This window comes from Balaenoptera borealis, assembly GCF_965194805.1.
Source record: "Balaenoptera borealis genome assembly, contig: HAP1_SCAFFOLD_1247, whole genome shotgun sequence".
NCBI classification, from domain to species: domain Eukaryota; kingdom Metazoa; phylum Chordata; class Mammalia; order Artiodactyla; family Balaenopteridae; genus Balaenoptera; species Balaenoptera borealis.
Window position 1 is genome coordinate 97,382 of NW_028122970.1, and position 16,240 is coordinate 113,621.

Here is a 16,240-nt window from a genome sequence, read left to right on the forward strand (position 1 = left end):
AGTGTGGTACCGATTGGTGTGCTCTCGGGGTTCTTGTACATGTAGCATAGATGACCTCTACGGTGGCCCTCCCACCTTCCCACCTGCATTAGGTGTTCTTTTTTTTTGTAATTTATGTTTATGTATTTATTTACTGTTTGAACTTATTTATTCTACGTATTTATGTTTTTGGCTGCACTGGGTCTCTCATTGCTGTGCACGGGCTTTCTCTAGTTGGCGGCTAGCGGGGGCTACTCTCGGTTGCGGTGTGCGGGCATCTCATCGCGGTGGCTTCTCTTGTTGCGGAGCATGGGCTGTAGGCACGTGGGCTTCGGTAGTTGAGGCTCACGGGCTCTAGAATGCAGGCTCCGTCGTCGTGGCACATGCGCTTAGTTGCTGCACGGCATGTGGGATCTTCGCAGACCAGGGCTCGAACCCGTGTCCCCTGCATTGGCAGGCGCCACCAGGGAAGCCCTAGGTGTTCTCATATAGAGTCTAAAAACAGAGAGCACTGAGAGAAGGTAGTGGTTATTAAAGGCTCAGGATCTAAATTCTACCTGTCTCTACACCCCTTCCCAGCTGTCGATTTGACCCCATTTTTGATTGCTGACCTCATTGTTCAACTTTTCTCTGCCGTCTGTATACTCACCTTGAAAACTTGTTTCTGTGATGCGTTGAGCAGACACAGGGTGGCAGACTGCAGAGGTGGAAGCTGGTGGTCGGATATTTGTGGGCTGAATCTCCTTCAGTCCCATTCCCATTTCTGGTTGCCCAGAGGCCCTACTTCCTGTGTGTGACGCCGAGCCGTAGGATTGCGGGCAGGAGCCAAGTTCTCCATACAGTAAAGACCCCAGTGTGCCTTGGTTACAGTAATATACCTGGCTTCCTTCCTGGCAGGGAAGTGACAGGCGGCTATGCCCCTGCTTTGTTCGTGGGCCTCCTGATCCAGCAGTTCCCTTGGCTCTGCCCCTGTCGTCAGCTGCCCCTAGGATAACTCTGAGCCCTAGCCACTTCTCTGGTAGATTTCCCTATTCCCCCACTACAGTCACACCTGAATAAGGCAACTCAGACCTTTCAGAGATGTGTCCTGAACCTCTTGTTTTCTGAAATACCTATCTGGTGGTTGTGAGACTTAAGGCCAGCGTCCCCGAGAGACTTTTTCTATTTCTCCTAGTAAACCTAGACTCATCTTCTGTCACCTTCAACTCTACTCCAATTGTGTTCTTTCAACCCAGACCTCTGACCCTGCTTTTTACTTCTGCCATTTCATCCTCGCTCCTGCTTCCTTTCCTAAATCCATACGTCTCTTTTGGCCTTCCTAGCCCTGGGCCAAGTTCCTTCCTCTTTGCTCAGTTTTTACCCCTTTCCTTCATTCTCCCATCCAACTTTCAGTCCTTCCTTTCTCACGCCCCAGTTAGCAGCATCTGAAAATTCGAAAGGTTTGTTACTCGTCTATTAATTGTATTCCATTTACTTATTCAGTTCTATACCTGTCTTACCTGTGTATGGAAGAACAGCTGGTAGCCAAGGTGGCACCAAGAATCCTAGCAGCTCTCACTTGACGTATCCGTAGTAGTCGGCAATTTCCATTTCGTTTTCCCTCTCGGTGAAAAATTGCAGCTTGCCCGAAGAGGTGTATCTGGCAGCATTCTCCCGTTGTTGTTGAGCCCGCCTCTTCATGGCCTCTCGCTCTGGCCTCTGCTCTTGTTCGATGGGCTTTGACATGACTGGCTCAGGCACGTTGGGTTCCCTCCATGGAACTCGTTGCTTGCTGAAGTCTTGGAGTAGAAAGTGGGTTTGGAGCTTGGGTGGGGACTGGCGCTTATTCACAGCAGGGGGAACAGGCTCCCGCTGGAGAGGAGCGCCAGATGAAGTTTTGGAGGGTGCAGGCCTAGGAGCAGCAGACTGAGGGACACGAGGCTGGGTATGGTTGGGCCAAGCCGGTTGGGTTGGGTTGGTCACAGTTGGCTGAGCTGGTTTGGCGGGGCCTGGCAAAGAGGCAGGAGCTGGCTGGGATGAATTGGCTGCAGCAGGTTGAGCTGAGTCAGTAGAACCAGGCTGGGCACGGTAAGCCCCAGCAGGCCGATGTGAGGCCAGAGACTGTGGCCTCCGAGGAGCGGGTCGAGCTTGAGGCTTGTCCCAGGCAGAAAAAGGCAGAGGTATCAACTTGACCTTCCCAGGAGGAGGCCGCTCATACTGGGCTGGAGACGGACACTCTGTTTCAGCACTGCTGTCTGGTTTCTGGGCTTGGACTTGCGTTTTCTCAGGACCCTTCCCCTCACGTGGGGTATGCCGCCATGGCTGGATAGCTGGGGGTGGCTGGGGGTCTTTGGGGTTGCTTGACTTTCCCAAGAGCCGACAGGAAGAGCGCCCAGTTTTCGTCTCATTCTTCTTCCCCAGCGCATGAAGAACCTTCACAGACTCCAGCATGCGCACGCCAAGGGAGGTTCGAGGCTTTTGAAAGCTCTGTTGGAGAAGCTCAGTTTGGTGTTCCTTTCGCTTCGTGTGGGGGATTGCTGGCTTCTCTTCTGCCTTGACTTTGTTCCCTGACTGCTTGTTCTCCTCAGCCTTGTTTCTCCCTCTGGTCCTTTTGGTCTTTTCCTGCCCGTGGCTCTTAGTTTTGCTGATCTTTCTGGATGCAGCTTTCTGAGGTTTGCCTTGAGAGTGCTTGGCCGTGTTCACAGGAGCCCTGTCACTGACTGCAGCGTGGCATATAACCACTTCTCCCCCTAACAGGCACTCTGGATTCTTTGGCTGGATTTTGGCCTTGGGAGCGCCACTGATAGGCTCAGAGGCTTTCTGTTTGTTCTTCCTGGGTTGATCAGAGGGAACCTTTATGACACTTGGCTTTTCCTGCACCTGATTCACCTTAATGGCTCTGGTGTCTTTAGCTTTGATCACGTTGGGACCTTGGGATTGATCAAGATCTTTCAAAGGATTAAAGAGCTGGGGAAGGTGAATATCCTCCGCCAGTGTAGTAATGTCTGCAAGACCACTGCTAGGTTCAATCCCATTTTCAAGTGTCCCTAGGTCCTGACGACTCCGGCTGTTCTCTCCCAGATCAGCATTTTCAGAACCAGGCTGCTCCTCTTGGCTGAGGGGATCGGTGCAGGCCAGCGGCTGGTGAATATCAGGGATTCCTAAAGGGAGTAGTGGAGGATCTTGGTTCTCTGTTGGGATCTGGTAGGCATCCAGAGGCTTTGAAAGCTTGGTTTTGATATCATCCACGTGCTTACTCTCTATTTGTCCCTGGCTTGGAGCTGGAGGCAGGGCCAGGAGACGCCTGGCACTCTGGACTGGAGCTGTCACTGAAATGTCCCCAAGTTCAGATGGTGGGTTACTCTCAAGTATGTGGCTGTTTCTGCTACTGCAGGACTTGGGGAGTTCTTGACTTTGTGTCACACAAAACGTCTGGCTTGGAGGTTGCAATCCCAGGGAATTTTTCATCACCAGGGGGGAGGTCTCCATCCCTACAAAGGGATCAAGGGAGAAGTCAGTCCCTGGTAAGTGAGATGCTCCCCCTAAACACCAACACAGCAGTCATGTACCTTTCAAGGGATTCAGGGGCAAGATGGGCAAGGCATTTCTACTAACTCTTCTTAAGGATCACGGACAGTGCCCTATGCTACGAGGTAAGCGGTGACTGTTGTAATTCTTACTGGTGAGCCTTTCCTGTCACTGATTCTCGGCTCGCTTTGTATTTCATAGGACTGTTATAAGTCCAATACAAAATGAGTCTTATTTTTAAAAACCTGAAATGTTTTACAAAGCCTAGCATTCTCATATAGGGTCCTTTCCATTCTCCCCACTTTCCCGAGAGGCCAAGAACACGTCACACCATGAACTAGGAGAGGGGGTAGAGCCCTTGCTGATGAAACACATCAACAAAGACAGAGTCTTAGCCTGCTTGCTCTCTGGACAGGATCTCGGACCACAAGGTCTTCAATCCTGGTATAAATGAAGGAAGTGAGGACAGTTCAACTGGCACTCACATAACAAGAGTTCTGAAACACCTTCCGAAGAGACTATAGCAGTAGATGAGGGAAGGGAGTGCTACAGTGTGGCAGTACAGGGGGAATGATCGGCTACAGCAGTGAAAAGTGTGGTACCGATTGGTGTGCTCTCGGGGTTCTTGTACATGTAGCATAGATGACCTCTACAGTGGCCCTCCCACCTTCCCACCTGCATTAGGTGTTCTTTTTTTTGTAATTTATGTTTATGTATTTATTTACTGTTTGAACTTATTTATTCTACGTATTTATTTTTTTGGCTGCACTGGGTCTCTCATTGCTGTGCACGGGCTTTCTCTAGTTGGCGGCTAGCGGGGGCTACTCTCGGTTGCGGTGTGCGGGCTTCTCATCGCGGTGGCTTCTCTTGTTGCGGAGCATGGGCTGTAGGCACGTGGGCTTCGGTAGTTGAGGCTCACGGGCTCTAGAATGCAGGCTCCGTCGTTGTGGCACATGCGCTTAGTTGCTGCACGGCATGTGGGATCTTCGCAGACCAGGGCTCGAACCCGTGTCCCCCGCATTGCATTGGCAGGCGGATTCTTAACCACGGCGCCACCAGGGAAGCCCTAGGTGTTCTCATATAGAGTCTAAAAACAGAGGGCACTGAGCGAAGGTAGTGGTTATTAAAGGCTCAGGATCTAAATTCTACCTGCCTCTACACCCCTTCCCAGCTGTCGATTTGACCCCATTTTTGAATGCCGACCTCATTCTTCAACTTTCTCTGGCGTTTGTTATACTCACCTTGAAAACTTGTTTCTGTGATGCGTTGAGCAGACACAGGGTGGCAGACTGCAGAGGTGGAAGCTGGTGGTCGGATATTTGTGGGCTGAATCTCCTTCAGTCCCATTCCCATTTCTGGTTGCCCAGAGGCCCGACTTCCTGTGTATGACGCCGAGCCGTAGGATTGCGGGCAGGAGCCAAGTTCTCCATACAGTAAAGACCCCAGTGTGCCTTGGTTACAGTAATATACCTGGCTTCCTTCCTGGCAGGGAAGTGACAGGCGGCTCTGCCCCTGATTTGGAATCTGAGATGGTGTTCCCTGAGCAAGGCTGGCAGAAAGCGATGGATGTAGAGGGACCATGTTCTTGGCGTCTGAAGTTTTATCATCCTGGGCTGCCAGAAACATGGAGGAGGCAGCTGTGTGGCGGTCAGTGAGTGCCAGAGTAAAGTCTCCGAGTGAAGAAGAATTCTTTTCAGTGCTTGCTGTGATGTCCCACTCAAGAACACCTGGATAGGAAGCAGCTGAAGTGGAGATCTGGCTGTGGTCAGTAACTCCAGATAACATAGTCGTGCTAGAATGTTGGTAAAGGTAGGCACTACCCATGAGTGTCTGGAAAGGGGTACCAGTAGCCGATGCCGAACTGACGGCAGGGGCAGAGACTCTGGAGAAGTTGCAGACACTTCGTGTTAGGGAAGTTGCATTGCTCACCACAGGAGGAGAATGCTGCAGAGAATTTAGAGTTCCAAGTAGAGATGGATGTTGGAAATTTTCTGTAAGAACAAGAGGGTCATGAAAAACTCAGGGAGGTTGAGAAATTCTCACTACGTTTGAGGAACGGCATCATCTGAAGGTTCTTGCTATCAGGACACCTCTACTATCACTACTTCCTGAGAAACCCAAAATCAGACAGTTAATGATGGCTGTAAGGACTGAGCAGTTTTCCACTCTTCTCTATTCACTGCCTGTGCTCCCATCTTGGGCACAGACGGGCAGAAGAGCCAAGTGGTGTGGTTCAGAGATTGTTCTCTAGGCTGGAAGCAACCTTCTCCCTGCCCTGTCTTTCCCTTCAGCCTGCACTCGTATTGACTTCTATGCTATTTCCTAGACTGGAAGCATTTTAGAACTAGGAGGCCCTTAGAGAACTTCGATGTTCTCAGTCTCATTTCGTGAGTAAGGAAACTGAGGCTCAGAGAGGTCGGGTTGACTTGTTCAAGTTCTCTCATTATGTTAGTATCATTACCAGGTTTCAGAACCTAAGTATCCTGACTTCCTTGCCAGGACTCCACTCTGAGCATGATACTGCCAGAAAGCAGGAGAAATAGAACTTATAATATAGGCATTTTTTTTGTCCATTAGAAAACAGTACGGCTGTTACCATTGTCGTCTTCAGTGTCTCCCTTTGCTTGTGCAGTTCCCACGCTATTACCTAGAGGTGACGTACAGCTCAGTCCAACTGGTGAATTGAAAGAGTCATTTTTGCCCTCTTCAAGCCTGGTTTCTCATCCTACCTCAAAATGATTACCCGAAAGTGGATTTCTTAAGTGCTTTTGGAAAGGGAAGAGTTATCTGATTACTTCAGATTACTCATCTGTAAAGTGGTTATAACACCACCACCAATAATAATAGCAGTAATAATTAATAGATGAATAAGCTGATCTATTGCGTATGATTTATATGGAGGAAGATACAATAAGTTCTAGAAAGACAAAGAAAAATCATGACAAGCATATTACGTTAACGAAAAAGAAATCCATAGATATTAATGAAAACTGGGGTATGTGGCAAGTATCGAAGCCTAATGAATTTACTAACAAATGGCATTCTGTACTATCCATGCAATATTATGAAAGTGAATTTTGCCCACTCTATTTTAGTGAATACTATTAACCAGAAGACACGATGGAGGTGATAGAGGTGAATGAATTCCTAGCCAATGCATACAGACAGAGAAGGTATGTCAGTAAAAAATGCATAACAAGCAACAGAATGCAATAAATGTGCATGTATAGGTAGCCACAACACATATAGACAAGTATTTCAATGAAAACCGGTACGAAGCAGACAGCAAAATAATAAGTGTAAAAGAGTTTCATTATTGTGCTCCTTCATATTTTTACCCAGCAAGTAAGAGGTATTAAGCCTAGGAGAAATATATATTTCAATGAATATAGCTTATATAATAAGCAGAAAGGAAGCTTAAAATGTATCAGGAAGGTTTTTGGATTTATCCTAGAACTTAGATTAGAATCATCTTCAGCATCCAAGAAGATGGCATCCCAAAACCTCAAAAAACCATCATGCCTAGAATCCAATTAAAAAAGATTTTCAAATGTAAGAAAATCCACAGGACTCCACAATATGGTTTTCGATAAACGTGGATGTTTGTTTGTTTTGTTTCTTTGGCCGCGCCGCGTGGCCCTGGCCGTGAAAGCACCGAGTCCTAAGCACTGGACCGCCAGGGAATTCCCTAAGTGGGGGGAATTAGAGATGTGGGGCTTGACTTTTTCTTCTTCTTCTTCGGTAGCTAAGCTCTACAAGCGAACGATGGCTGTTGATCAATGTGCTCTCTGTGTTAGGAAGGAAATAACTGTAAAAATGAAAAGCAGCCTTGCCTTAGAACCTACATATCACACCAAGGAAAATAGTCCTTCTGATTCAATTTAGAAGATATCACTTAAAATGTTGAATTGGTGAAATGTCTACCTAGTTTAAAAATTAGAAAGAATAAAACACTGAAAAGCAGCCCCCTAGATAACCACTGTGGTTGCTTGTTTATAGGAGGCATCATTTCTAAAACGTATTTCTAAAATGTTTATATTCAAAACTGTCAAGTGGCCAACTGTATTCAGAGAGGCAATAAAAGAAAGAAAACGGAGTATGACTTTTCTGATAAGCTGCCTTTCCTGGTGATCCCCTGTTCTGGCCTTACTTTCCTTCTTAGTCTGTTAATGTAAGGGTTTGCTACCATCAACTTGGTTTTGCCCTGCTCTGAGCAGGTTTCCCTCTGTGCTGTTTCTGCTTTAATTGAAAATCTTTGGTTCCCATCAGCATTCCATTGCAAACTCCGTTTTTCTTGAGAGCTCCTCTATGCTTTCCCTCTTCATTCTTACATTTTCTCCCATCTCTTGGTGCCTGTTGGCCTGTGCTAATGAAAACCATCCTAAACTTCCTTACGCTCGACTCTGTGCCTCCCTGTAGAGCCCAGTACTCTCCATCCTCTCTCCCTATTCTCTCTTTTCAACTAGTCGAAATCCTAGTGGAGGGAGACCATTAGAGATGAAACATCTTGGTATATATTGCTAGTTTTCTATGTCCCCTGGCTTTTCTATGTTTCTGTTGAAACACTCTTGAGAAGTGTCTGATTTCGTTTTCTACATGGGTACCCTTTAAGGCTCAATACTGGAAAAGAAGGGGATCAGAGTGATCAACCCAACGTGGTATCCTAACGTAACAGTTAAGGAAAGCAACAGGCTTTGTGAGACAGCCAGTGATTTGTCCAAAGTCACACAGATAGTAAACGTCAAAGTCAAAAGTGAAATTAGGTCTCCAGACGTGTAGTTCAATACTTTCCCTCATTATTCCATGCTATTTTGAATCTCCTACTCAATTTAGGGGCAAAAGAAATCGAACGCAAAACTTTCCAAAGTTTCTTTTCTTACCTGACATGGTCAGAGAAGAGGAAGCATCCACTGCAGGTACCAGGGATGAGGAGACAACACTAGAGGATGTCCGAGTGGCTGCAGCTGAACGGCGCACGTGTCCAGTACAGAGGTCACTGGTTACTGGTCCAAACAGCTCCACGGAAACCCCAAGACTCTACCAAGTGGTAGTAGGTTTGGTAGGAGAGTGATGTCACAAAGCAGGCAGTTGAAAGGTATGAGAGAGCCAATAGGGAGGTCCGATCCCCAACAGGAAGGCGGGCTTGGGTGAAGAGAGTGTAGGAGAGCTAAAACAACACCTGAGTTTCTGAGCTCTGGGGAGGAAATCCTAGAAGACAGATTTACCTCCCCCAGGCTCTTCCATTAGGGAAATCATTGCCACATTTCTTACAGACGTTCATTAATACACTGAACTAAGAGTTACTTATATTCTACAGAGTATTCTATTTTATGTATCATATACTTAGAGCTATATAGATCTTCTTTAATTAATAATCCTTAGGAAGGAAAGAGCCATCTAGTTTGAACTATTACAGTTGTTCTGAAATCATATGTGTCTAATGAGTGAACTGATAGCAGCTTTTAAGGAGCCAAAGTAGGGATTAAGAAGCTCTCTTTGTAACTTGGTTCAAGAGTAGGGTGAAGTTTCTTGAGTGTACCTTGTGGAGAATGTTGTGGTCCAAGGCTCTTCTCTTTTAGTTTCTTCTCCTTGACTCCTACCTTCCTTGGGCTGGGCTAGGCTGGGGGCCAGGTTGGACTTGCGACTTAACATTTCACTTCCGCTTTCTCTTTTTTTTTTCTCTTCCATTATGGGCATTGCTTCGAGGACAAGCCTTGATCTTGCATTGGACGTTACTTCCTGTCAACTTCCAGCAGCAGGAGTCTTCTTTTCAGTGCTTGATGCTTCACGAAATAGACTCTGCCCGTTGGCAGCAAATACCAGAGAGCTAGGAGACAGAGCTGGTTGCAGACCTTTCCTCTTCCAGCCTTTGGTTGCAATTGTTTGGCCCATAATTTGCTAGCTCTAGTTCCTTGGGCCACACAGGTATCCTGCCATCTCCAGCTCTTGTTATATGTGAGAGACATTCTGAACACTGTCCCTTTTTCTTTGCACAGAAGTATATACAGTGTGGCAGTTACTGTAATCTCCTCCGCCTTGCAAACAGCCACTCTAGAATCTTGGACCTCTAGGACTCTCTGTCTTGCATGCTTGGGGGCAAGGCCAAGCAAAATGAAGAGGAGAATAATTAGAGAAAGAGGAGGACGTTGGTGGAGAATTGGGAGCAGGTAAGGTGAAAGGGCACAGGAGAAAAGAGATGCATGTAGACTTTTTGGTTTCTGTGGGAAACAGGTTGACACAGTTGGGCCTCATTTGGTATTAACAGAACAGAGAGTTAAAGATCTAAGTAGCTAGATAGTGTGCAGCAACTGCCATGAAGTCTGTACACTGAAGAGAACAGTCTCACATCTAGTTTTCATTTTGTTTTATGTCATAGTACCTTATTTATAGCATTCACTGGTGTGTTTGTAGAATACAGATGTTTTCAAATGCTCTGGTTTTGTCTACATGGTTATCTCCTTGTCCTGTTTGTAAGGAATCCAACATTGTAAGACATATTGCATGTTTTTCTCTTGACGATTGTTGACCTTGAAGCGTCATGAACTAACTTGAGCTGTTGGATTCTGTGGAGAAACGTTCAAAAGGGTCTGTGAAAAAGGCACTGTGGTGAGTCGCATTATGCACCCGAGCGTAAGGAGCAGATATCTGCCACCAGCCCAGCTTGGCCTGGATTGCCTCTGTTTTAGTTCCCCTGGTTAGTGCTTTTCTCCCTAACCACTCTTGTGACTGTGATAATGTGAGTAAGGGCGGAGTTGCTAATGATCTATGTGTGAGGTAAGCTGGTTTGAGGGAGGAAATCTATGGACCTAGTCATTTTCCTTGGTGGTAAGCTTTCAGGGGTGCAGAGATTGATCTTCCTGGGGCCTTTTCTGGTCCCAGGAAGATATCGCATAGATGGGACCTCCCAAGACACACATTGAATCTTTAGGCCTGTTTTTCCTATTATGAGGTACGAGTTTCTTCACTGATGGGGATGATGCTTATCTGAGAAGAAATTGTGAAAGGTGGTGTAGTGTAGAGGTGTGGCTTAAGCTTTTAAGTTTTCCTCCAGGTTTTTCCCCTAAGCTTCCTACTTCGGACGGCCTACTTACATGATACTAGTAGGTGATGTCCGGCTAACAACTTCCTAAATACCTGCAAGCCAGATCAGTGTCTCTTTTCTCTGTATTCCCATGGAAATCAAGGGTCCCGCCGAATTTTCCATCGAAACAGTTGATTTGTGTTGTCTCTAGGAATTCTAAAGGGCGTACCGTTGCTTCCTAACCGGTGTCATTTGGGAGATCCACCTCTGTACGTTCAAATGATTAATTTTGAGACTTTGCTCATGTGTGCAGTAAACCCTTGAATTCCCTAAGACCTTCCTTTCTTCCATCTCCTACCCCATTAAGCCCGCTTCAGTTCATCTCCTGAATTTCTTTGGAATCTGTCAGCTCGTCCTCAACATCCTAATACTGAACTTGCCTGTCTGTTGCGATTAGGTCCTAACTAGCGTCCATATATCTTGTTTCCTTTCAATCCATTCTTCACACAAGAGACCTTCAAAGCAAGTTGGAACGTTGCTCATAAACATCGCTCACAAACATTGTTTTGAGAATAGAAAACACACTGTTGGCCTTTAAGACTCTGCGTGGTCTAGAATCCTCTCTGCTTCTCTAGTCCCATCTTGTGCCACTTTTGCCCTCACTTTCTATGCTTCAGATACACTGAATTAACCTTAGTTCTCACTCATCTGACAGAAGTCAGTTCAGATACTATTTTTCACTGTGATTCCTAGCATTAAGGAATTTGATTATCAGGTTTTGTATGAGGACTAAAACTAAACTGGGAAGTGGAAGAATTGAGTTTCAACTGTTTCAGTCAACACGCATGAATTAATGATACCTAAGTATTGAACACCGGGCTAGGTTTCATCAGGGATACAGAAGTTCTGGCCATCTCTGGTTTTGGATATCCCTTATTTGTTGAGACCTTTGCGTTGTTTGGTTGCCTTTTGTCTGTTTTCCAGATGGGAAAACAGGAACAAGGGAAGTATAGGTTATTACTAGGTGGGGTTGAGCAAGTGGAGCAGCAAACTGCAAAGCAGAAAGAAGAGGGACGTACTATAGAGGGATATGATTTCCATCCTCAAGGCGCCTGCATCCTGTGCAGGGAGACAGCCTAACATAAAATGAGCCTAACAACAAATATATTGACTTCTTACTAAAAATCTCCAGTTCATAGAACCGAGGGGTTTGTACCTTCTCCTTTAAAAGTGATAGTCCTGGGACTTCCCCGGTGGTCCCGTGGTGAAGACTCTGCGCTTCCAATGCAGCAGGCGTGGGTTCAATCCCTGGTTGGGGAGCTAAGATCCCACATGCTGCGCAGCCAAAGAAATTTTTTTCAAAAGTTATACTCCTGTATTATTGGCTTTAGTGGTTTAGATTTTGTTTTACTGTTAAGAAGATTTCAGTTTATTTACCGGTAACAAACAACACATAATGTAAGAATAGTTTCCCAGAAACGATTTCCATCATTCTCTTCCTCCCTTTCTCCCGCAGACTGGTGTTTCACCTTGACAAGTTCTCTGTCATTCCATAGGAAAGCTGTCTGGCTTGGAGGTTGCAATCCCAGGGAATTTTTCATCAGCGGGGAAGTCTCCATCACTACAGAGGAATCAAGGGAGAAGTCAGTCCCTGGTAAGTGAGATGCTCCCCCTAAACACCAACACAGCAGTCATGTACCTTTCAAGGGGTTCAGGGGCAAGATGGGCAAGGCATTTCTACTAACTCTTCTTAAGGATCACGGACAGTGCCGTATGCTACGAGGTAAGCGGTGACTGTTGTAATTCTTACTGGTGAGCCTTTCCTGTCACTGATTCTCGGCTCGCTTTGTATTTCATAGGACTGTTTATAAGTCCAATACAAAATGAGTCTTATTTTTAAAAACCTGAAATGTTTTACAAAGCCTAGCATTCTCATATAGGGTCCTTTCCATTCTCCCCACTTTCCCGAGAGGCCAAGAACACGTCACACCATGAACTAGGAGAGGGGGTAGAGCCCTTGCTGATGAAATACATCAACAAAGACAGAGTCTTAGCCTGCTTGCTCTCTGGACAGGATCTCGGACCACAAGGTCTTCAATCCTGGTATAAATGAAGGAAGTGAGGACAGTTCAACTGGCACTCTCATAACAAGAGTTCTGAAACACCTTCCGAAGAGACTATAGCAGTAGATGAGGGAAGGGAGTGCTACAGTGTGGCAGTACAGGGGGAATGATCGGCTACAGCAGTGAAAAGTGTGGTACCGATTGGTGTGCTCTCGGGGTTCTTGTACATGTAGCATAGATGACCTCTACAGTGGCCCTCCCACCTTCCCACCTGCATTAGGTGTTCTTTTTTTTGTAATTTATGTTTATGTATTTATTTACTGTTTGAACTTATTTATTCTACGTATTTATTTTTTTGGCTGCACTGGGTCTCTCATTGCTGTGCACGGGCTTTCTCTAGTTGGCGGCTAGCGGGGGCTACTCTCGGTTGCGGTGTGCGGGCTTCTCATCGCGGTGGCTTCTCTTGTTGCGGAGCATGGGCTGTAGGCACGTGGGCTTCGGTAGTTGAGACTCACGGGCTCTAGAATGCAGGCTCCGTCGTTGTGGCACATGCGCTTAGTTGCTGCACGGCATGTGGGATCTTCGCAGACCAGGGCTCGAACCCGTGTCCCCCGCATTGCATTGGCAGGCGGATTCTTAACCACGGCGCCACCAGGGAAGCCCTAGGTGTTCTCATATAGAGTCTAAAAACAGAGGGCACTGAGCGAAGGTAGTGGTTATTAAAGGCTCAGGATCTAAATTCTACCTGCCTCTACACCCCTTCCCAGCTGTCGATTTGACCCCATTTTTGAATGCCGACCTCATTCTTCAACTTTCTCTGGCGTTTGTTATACTCACCTTGAAAACTTGTTTCTGTGATGCGTTGAGCAGACACAGGGTGGCAGACTGCAGAGGTGGAAGCTGGTGGTCGGATATTTGTGGGCTGAATCTCCTTCAGTCCCATTCCCATTTCTGGTTGCCCAGAGGCCCGACTTCCTGTGTATGACGCCGAGCCGTAGGATTGCGGGCAGGAGCCAAGTTCTCCATACAGTAAAGACCCCAGTGTGCCTTGGTTACAGTAATATACCTGGCTTCCTTCCTGGCAGGGAAGTGACAGGCGGCTCTGCCCCTGATTTGGAATCTGAGATGGTGTTCCCTGAGCAAGGCTGGCAGAAAGCGATGGATGTAGAGGGACCATGTTCTTGGCGTCTGAAGTTTTATCATCCTGGGCTGCCAGAAACATGGAGGAGGCAGCTGTGTGGCGGTCAGTGAGTGCCAGAGTAAAGTCTCCGAGTGAAGAAGAATTCTTTTCAGTGCTTGCTGTGATGTCCCACTCAAGAACACCTGGATAGGAAGCAGCTGAAGTGGAGATCTGGCTGTGGTCAGTAACTCCAGATAACATAGTCGTGCTAGAATGTTGGTAAAGGTAGGCACTACCCATGAGTGTCTGGAAAGGGGTACCAGTAGCCGATGCCGAACTGACGGCAGGGGCAGAGACTCTGGAGAAGTTGCAGACACTTCGTGTTAGGGAAGTTGCATTGCTCACCACAGGAGGAGAATGCTGCAGAGAATTTAGAGTTCCAAGTAGAGATGGATGTTGGAAATTTTCTGTAAGAACAAGAGGGTCATGAAAAACTCAGGGAGGTTGAGAAATTCTCACTACGTTTGAGGAACGGCATCATCTGAAGGTTCTTGCTATCAGGACACCTCTACTATCACTACTTCCTGAGAAACCCAAAATCAGACAGTTAATGATGGCTGTAAGGACTGAGCAGTTTTCCACTCTTCTCTATTCACTGCCTGTGCTCCCATCTTGGGCACAGACGGGCAGAAGAGCCAAGTGGTGTGGTTCAGAGATTGTTCTCTAGGCTGGAAGCAACCTTCTCCCTGCCCTGTCTTTCCCTTCAGCCTGCACTCGTATTGACTTCTATGCTATTTCCTAGACTGGAAGCATTTTAGAACTAGGAGGCCCTTAGAGAACTTCGATGTTCTCAGTCTCATTTCGTGAGTAAGGAAACTGAGGCTCAGAGAGGTCGGGTTGACTTGTTCAAGTTCTCTCATTATGTTAGTATCATTACCAGGTTTCAGAACCTAAGTATCCTGACTTCCTTGCCAGGACTCCACTCTGAGCATGATACTGCCAGAAAGCAGGAGAAATAGAACTTATAATATAGGCATTTTTTTTGTCCATTAGAAAACAGTACGGCTGTTACCATTGTCGTCTTCAGTGTCTCCCTTTGCTTGTGCAGTTCCCACGCTATTACCTAGAGGTGACGTACAGCTCAGTCCAACTGGTGAATTGAAAGAGTCATTTTTGCCCTCTTCAAGCCTGGTTTCTCATCCTACCTCAAAATGATTACCCGAAAGTGGATTTCTTAAGTGCTTTTGGAAAGGGAAGAGTTATCTGATTACTTCAGATTACTCATCTGTAAAGTGGTTATAACACCACCACCAATAATAATAGCAGTAATAATTAATAGATGAATAAGCTGATCTATTGCGTATGATTTATATGGAGGAAGATACAATAAGTTCTAGAAAGACAAAGAAAAATCATGACAAGCATATTACGTTAACGAAAAAGAAATCCATAGATATTAATGAAAACTGAGGTATGTGGCAAGTATCGAAGCCTAATGAATTTACTAACAAATGGCATTCTGTACTATCCATGCAATATTATGAAAGTGAATTTTGCCCACTCTATTTTAGTGAATACTATTAACCAGAAGACACGATGGAGGTGATAGAGGTGAATGAATTCCTAGCCAATGCATACAGACAGAGAAGGTATGTCAGTAAAAAATGCATAACAAGCAACAGAATGCAATAAATGTGCATGTATAGGTAGCCACAACACATATAGACAAGTATTTCAATGAAAACCGGTACGAAGCAGACAGCAAAATAATAAGTGTAAAAGAGTTTCATTATTGTGCTCCTTCATATTTTTACCCAGCAAGTAAGAGGTATTAAGCCTAGGAGAAATATATATTTCAATGAATATAGCTTATATAATAAGCAGAAAGGAAGCTTAAAATGTATCAGGAAGGTTTTTGGATTTATCCTAGAACTTAGATTAGAATCATCTTCAGCATCCAAGAAGATGGCATCCCAAAACCTCAAAAAACCATCATGCCTAGAATCCAATTAAAAAAGATTTTCAAATGTAAGAAAATCCACAGGACTCCACAATATGGTTTTCGATAAACGTGGATGTTTGTTTGTTTTGTTTCTTTGGCCGCGCCGCGTGGCCCTGGCCGTGAAAGCACCGAGTCCTAAGCACTGGACCGCCAGGGAATTCCCTAAGTGGGGGGAATTAGAGATGTGGGGCTTGACTTTTTCTTCTTCTTCTTCGGTAGCTAAGCTCTACAAGCGAACGATGGCTGTTGATCAATGTGCTCTCTGTGTTAGGAAGGAAATAACTGTAAAAATGAAAAGCAGCCTTGCCTTAGAACCTACATATCACACCAAGGAAAATAGTCCTTCTGATTCAATTTAGAAGATATCACTTAAAATGTTGAATTGGTGAAATGTCTACCTAGTTTAAAAATTAGAAAGAATAAAACACTGAAAAGCAGCCCCCTAGATAACCACTGTGGTTGCTTGTTTATAGGAGGCATCATTTCTAAAACGTATTTCTAAAATGTTTATATTCAAAACTGTCAAGTGGCCAACTGTATTCAGAGAG

The 16,240-nt window shown here is 45.7% G+C and overlaps 1 protein-coding gene across 1 annotated transcript in view; it reads left to right on the top strand.

Moving 5' to 3' along the window:
• The window catches only part of LOC309621945 (uncharacterized protein), a gene marked incomplete at its 5' end in the record, with an annotated part of 69,769 nt that overhangs the window by 29,190 nt on the left and 24,339 nt on the right, over positions 1–16,240 (top strand). The window contains one exon of the mRNA XM_082409216.1: positions 12,024–12,161. Coding sequence (XP_082265342.1) covers positions 12,024–12,161 — 138 coding nt within the window. The remainder of the gene's footprint in view (positions 1–12,023; positions 12,162–16,240) is intronic.